Source organism: Eimeria mitis, genomic scaffold, assembly GCF_000499745.2.
Source record: "Eimeria mitis Houghton genomic scaffold, Emh_scaff236, whole genome shotgun sequence".
In the NCBI taxonomy this organism is placed as follows: Eukaryota; Apicomplexa; class Conoidasida; order Eucoccidiorida; family Eimeriidae; genus Eimeria; species Eimeria mitis.
Window position 1 is genome coordinate 14,841 of NW_013570696.1, and position 6,451 is coordinate 21,291.

At 38.7% G+C, this 6,451-nt stretch overlaps 1 protein-coding gene across 1 annotated transcript in view; it reads left to right on the top strand.

Moving 5' to 3' along the window:
* Positions 1-4,016: 4,016 nt before the first annotated feature.
* The window catches only part of EMH_0004710 (uncharacterized protein), a gene marked incomplete at both ends in the record, with an annotated part of 4,300 nt that continues 1,865 nt past the window's right edge, over positions 4,017-6,451 (top strand). Inside the window, 2 exons of the mRNA XM_013496894.1 lie at positions 4,017-4,604; positions 5,887-6,316. Coding sequence (XP_013352348.1) covers positions 4,017-4,604; positions 5,887-6,316 — 1,018 coding nt within the window. The remainder of the gene's footprint in view (positions 4,605-5,886; positions 6,317-6,451) is intronic.

A 6,451-nucleotide genomic window follows, 5' to 3' on the forward strand; every position in this document is an offset into this window, starting at 1 on the left:
GCCGTGGCGCAGCACACGAACGTATATTACGCGCTCGCATTGACGCACATGCAGAGTAAGCCGCTCCTGAAAAAAAAAAAAAAATTAAATTAAATTAAATTAAATTAAATTAGATTAAATTAAATAAAGTAAAATAAAATAAAAGAATTGCCGCAGTTCATTCATCCTTCGTCAACAAAAAATATCATATCCTACAATATAAATTCAAATAGAAGAAAAAAGTAAAACGCATGCATACCGAGGAACCTCTCTCTGGGGCTGTATTCATACTACAAGCTCAAAAAAATGTATAGCAGCAACCAAAGATTTTCTTTTCTTTTTTTTTTAACTCTTAGAGAAATGTCTACAGTATGATTACAACAGAGAGATACCTACTAGTTGTTATTATTATAACAAACATATATATATATATATATATATATATATATATATATATATATATATATATATATATATATATANATATATATATATATATACATATATATTTATTTTTTTTTATTTATTTTATTTATATAATACCTGTATTTCTACACGAGTTTTGATAGCTTCTCCTTGTGATGTTCTTGCAAAGAATCTTCCTGCTTGGAGTTCAACAGAGAACTGGCCGTTTCCCTGTATATTGAGTATATCGTGAACCTCAACTAACATATCAAACTTATCGTGATCGTGACAGCCAAATTTTCGCATGCAGAGGCCGATGAGATGACACTCAGAGGGGTGAGGGATTGCCTGTCTGTTGCGGTAAGCACAGAAACTACCGATACCGCATGCACAGGTAGCAGCACAGCATGCAATTGCTGCAGGATCAGGAAAAAACATCTTCAATCAGGTGTATATACACCCCGTTGCTGCAGCAGCAGCACCAGCAGCAGCAGCAGCAGCAGCAGGGGGAACTACAACAATCAACAAAAAAAAAAAAAAAGATGAATGCAATGCAATGCCTGCTTCAGGTTGCCGTCAATGAGTGGCACCAAAGCAAAGCTGCAAATATGCAGGAAACAACAGCTGGGCCCATCAGCGAGGAGGCGTGATAAAACCCTTTTCTTTTTTTGAATAAAGACGAGCAGCAGCAGCAGCAGCAGCAACGAAGAGAAAGAACTGCCGCAGACTCAGACGCAGCTGCCGTTCCTTCTCCCCGAGCAGCAGCTGCAACTGCAGCAGACGCTAGCGCCACGGATGAACAGAATAGAGAGAAGAAAGAAGAGGCAAGCAGCTGATATATAGCAGCTGGGTTTCCGTCCTGTCTTTAATATGAAAGAATGTGCAGCTGCTGCACCACTGGTAGCTGCAGCTGGCTGATGACCCAAGCAGCAACACAGGTCTAAAAAGAAAGCGACAGCAGCAGCGGGAGCATCGCAGATGCTGGTTTTATTGCATTACTTGTGCTGTATTCAGGAAAAGAAAAGGGAGAAGAAACGCAGCAAGCAGCAACATGAAACAGAGCCAGCGGTTCTCTCCGGCGGCAGCCCCACGGCGTCCTGCAGAGGAAACAGCTTCGTTTTCTGTTTGTGAAAAGATGTAATGGAAATAATAAGAATTAAATGATAAAGGAAGAAGATAAACAAAGAAAAAGAAAGAGATGTACACTATAAATACTGCTGCTGAAAGCGTTCTTACCGCGCCGCAGAAAGGAGCCTCGCGGACGATCGACGGGCGGCTGCTGCTGCTCGCTCTCGCCTTGTCCCTGATCATATTTGCATTGTAATATATAAAAAACAATAAAAATTTATAATTAAATCAAATATATTTCGCAAATTGCATGCAAATTACCTCGAATTTACCTCTATGAACAGACGCAGCTCATGGTGGTGTTCGCGGTGGTCTACATGCCGGTGCACCACGTCAGCTGTACATACACCTGAAAGTTCTTTATCGGCTACACTCAATATAAACAAATAAAAATCTATTCTACTTTTAAAATGAATTTATAGTGTAAACTCCTTGTATGTCTGCGTGTTTGTTCATTTCGGTGCTGCTGCAGCACCAGCTGCTGCTACGACTCGCCGCTGCAAGCAGCAGATATACTCTGTAGCTGCAGCAGCCGTGTCAGAGGTGACCTTCTCTTTGTTTCTGTCCTTTTTATAGGCCAATTACCCCCTCATCTGAGTATAGATACGGCCCCGCATGCATGCATTCGTGAGGTGTATGGACGATCGGGGGTGTGCGCGTTCAGCTGCGTTGCAGCGGTGTCGATACACCGTATAGTTTGTATGTAAACGGTATATAGATGTAGGTTTATATGCTTCGGTCTACACAGACAGAAGAAGCAGCAGCTGTTGCTTGCCTTCTTTCTCTTTCCCTCTCCCCCGCTACACCAGAGCATCGCTCTGCATTCGTCAGCCCCATTGCTGCTTATAGTTTCCGTGGTATTAAGCCTGTAAGATATACCCCTAACAGCAGCAACATCATCAATTTGTTGCTTCTGTTGAAACAATAAAAACATCTGTCTCCGTCTCTCACTTCCTCTGCATCGCTGGTGTCTCCTGTAGTCACCAGAGTGTACATACAGCTGCAGCAACAGCAGCAGGAGCCGGAGCAGTGCTTTGCATGTGCTTGAGGGGGAGGCCAGGGGCCCTGCTTTGCTTTCTCTCCTTTTGGGTGTACATGCTGCTGGAGCCCGCAGGCAGCCATCAGCCTTCATCTGCAGATCGATACACTGCATGTACACCCGGCTAGCCAGAGGGCCCCATTGGCAACCTGTGTGTAGCTAGCTACAGCTAGCTGTGTATCTATCTAGCTAGCTGCAGCTAGCTAGCTAAATAGATGGATATTTATCTGCAGCTAGCCACGGCTAGCTAGCCGTTATTCACGAACTTTCTGCTCCTCCGGGCCTCGGTTTTCTTCTGCCAGTAGAAATAAATCACTGCCGTGCATGCAACATACATAAAAAAAAAAACAGAAAAAAACAGCTGAGGAGACACCGCGCAGCAGAGCCAGGCAGCGGCTGTCTCCTCTTCGTAGCACGCATCCAGGCAACCTCTCCTTTTCCCCTTTTATATAGCAGCAAGAAGAAACAACTATTTCTTTATTTTAAACAAAAAACAAATGCAACAATTTTAATTAACCACAAGAAAGGAAACTACAATCGGGTGTATAGGCACCTCACAGCCTGCAGCTGCCTGTACACCGCAGAAGAGAGAGAGCAGTACTCGAGCTGTTGCTGCTTTTCTTTATTTTTCCATTGATTTGTTTTATATTGTTTTTTATTATATTTTATTGTAGTGAGTTTTCTATGGTGTACTATAATACGGCATCGCGCTATATACACATATGTATATATATGTATATATATATATATATATATATATATATANTATATATATATATATATATATATATATATACACATAATATATTATATATATAGTAGTATAAACTAGTATATCCCATTATATATGTTGATTAAAATATATAAAAAATATTTTTGTTTGTTTATTTTGTTTTTTATAAGAAATGAATTTGTTGTTTCGTTGGTGGTGACGGGGTGTCTCGGCGATGTTTGCTCGACGTGTATTTTTTTTTTTGTGTGTGTATTTTTTTTGTTTTTTTTGTTTTTTTTGAAAATAAATAAATTAAATTAATAAAATTAATATAATTATATTTAAATTTCCCTTTATAGATACACTAGATAGGCAAATATGTACTGATAGACTCCCTGGCTCGTCGCCGGCGTACTGCTAGCTGCTGCTCACCCCCCGCCTGCCTGTCGTTGTTTGGGGTCCTCTGCTCCCTGTTGAGAGTTTTATTATATTATTAATGCTTTAAATTATTTAGATTTTTATTTTATTTAATAAAAAGAGTTTTTTAATACAAAGAAAAAGAAAAAGAGGCAGCAGAAGCCTCAATATATATATCAGTATATAACGCTCGCCGCTGCAGCTGCTCGCGGCGGGTCGTTGTCTCCGAGTTATATTTTTGTTTTTGTGTTTGTTGTTTATATTTATATTATTTTTTATATATTTTAAATATATTTAAAACAAATATAAATACACATATTCATATTTCAATACAAAATGACTCGGCGCTGGATACCCTTCGCGCTGTGCGTCGCCTTGGCTGGCGGCTTTGCAGCAGCAGCAGAGCAGCAGCAGCAGCAGCAGCACGAGCAGCAGCAGCAGCAGCAGCAGCTGCAGCAGCAGGAGCAGCAGCAGCTTGAAGCCTCAACAGCTGACATCTCCCCCCCTATAACCCCCGTTGATGCAGCAGACGCCGCAGAGGTGACCCCGCTAGACGTTGCTATCGAGCCAGTGGCAGCAGAGCAGCAGCAGCAAGAGCAGCAAGAGCAGCAGCAGCAGCAGCAGCAGCAGCAAGACGATGAGGAGGAGCAGCAGCAGGAGCAGCTACAGCAGCAACCTGTAGCTGAGACTGAGGATAAGAAACAACCCGAGGGATTTGCACAACAACAACAGCAGCAGGAGCAGCAGCAGCAGCAGGAGCAGCAGCAGCAGCAAGACAACCAGGAGATGCTGCTGGGTGCTCTTCGTTTTGAGTCTTTATATAAATATATGTCTTCTCTACAAAAAAAGTTTTTGTTGGCAGTATTGCCTGATGCTTGGGCTGTACCGAAGTTTACACCATCAGCAAGCATGGAGCTCGACGAAGTGCATCAGTTTATAAAAGAAATAAATAAAAAAAACAACAACATGTCTCCATCTGCAGCTCTAATACAACTCGCAGACAGCGGGGAGCTACCCTCTCTGCTGCAGCAAAACCCTAATTTTCCTGCTGCACTAAAAGAGGTACTAAAAGCATGTCTGGGGCCCCTGGGGGCCCCCAGGGGGGGGGGCCCCACACCCTTTTCTTTACCTAGTCTAGATATTATAGATTTAGATGCTGTGGGGCGTTTGTTTAGGGTCCCCACAGAGCTTGAGTTTCCGGTGTATGCTGAGGGTTTATCTTTATTTGTACCTGTAGTTATACGAAAAGAAGAAATAATAAAAGAAAAAGGAGACAGTCTCCTTTTTGCTAATATAGAAAAAATATATATACCTATTGTCTCTCATCAAGGAGATGTTCTCTTCTCTGATGCTAAAACTATATTCACGGGAATACAACTACCACAAACACTACCTATTGAACCCCTTGCTACCTTCTCTGCTTATCAGGTACAAACCCTAAACCCTAAACCCTAAACCCTAAACCCTAAACCCTAAACCCTAAACCCTAAATTTTAAATCCAGTGTTTATAGAAGTTTTTAGTTTATAAGGAATGTGGGGATTATATGAATCAATGAATGTCTGTTTGTTTATTTTTTTATTGTTTATTTATTTATTTTGTTTATTTTATTTATTTATTTTTTTATTTATTTTATTTATTTTTATATTTATACATTTATTTAGGATTTCCATGCATTTGTTTATCCCCATAAAAGCAATCTTTATTTTTTGTTATTTTACTTTATTGTATTAATTTAATTATATTTAATATATATGAATACATTTATATATATTATTTATTTTAAAATATAAATATAAATATAAATATATAAATAAATAAATATATATATAAATAAATATATAAATAAATAAATATATAAATAAATAAATGTATAAATAAAATAAATAAATTTTTGTGTGTATACAGATAGCAGACACAGGTGGTTTATTCTCCGTTCCTTTAATTAAATATATATAAATACATTTACATATATATATATATATATATATATATATATGTATATATATATATATAAATACAAATAAATAAATAAATAAATAAATAAATAAATTTTTGTGTGTATACAGATAGAAGACACGGGCAGTCTATGGTCTGTTCCTTTATTACTTTATACTAATTCAACTATACTTATACTAGTAAATATATTTATTTATTTATTTATTTATTTATTTATTTAATTTTTATTTATTTGTGTGTGTATACAGATAGAAGACACGGGCGGCCTATGGTCAGCAGTGAAGGGGCCAATGCTGAGCCGTTTGTCTGTATTGGGTGCCGAAGCAGAATCTTTGTTTGGGCCTGTCTTGAGTTTAGTATCTCTGCCGCGTGTAGCTTTGTCTCTGAATGGAGACAGTGCAGCAGCAGCAGAGCAGCAGCAGCAGCAGCAGCAGCAGCAGCAGCAGCGGGAGCGGGGAGGGGAGGGAGAAAAGAAGAGAGAAGAGGAGCAGCAGCAACAGTCTCTATCGAGAATTGTTACTGCTGCTGCAGCACAAGTCAAGGAGACACTCAAACCACTGCAGCATATTGCTGCTGCTGGAGCTGCCTATACACCCCACACCCCACACTCTGCTGCTGCAGAGACAGCCGAAGATTTCCTTAATCTTAAATTCCTTAACTTCACTATTCCAGTTGTTGGTAAGATAAATATATTTGTTTTTTTTCTTTTTATATTTATTTATATTTGTGTTTATTTATTGTTATTTATATTTATATTTATTTATTTATATTTTTATATATATCTATATTTATTTATGTATATTTAAATGTATA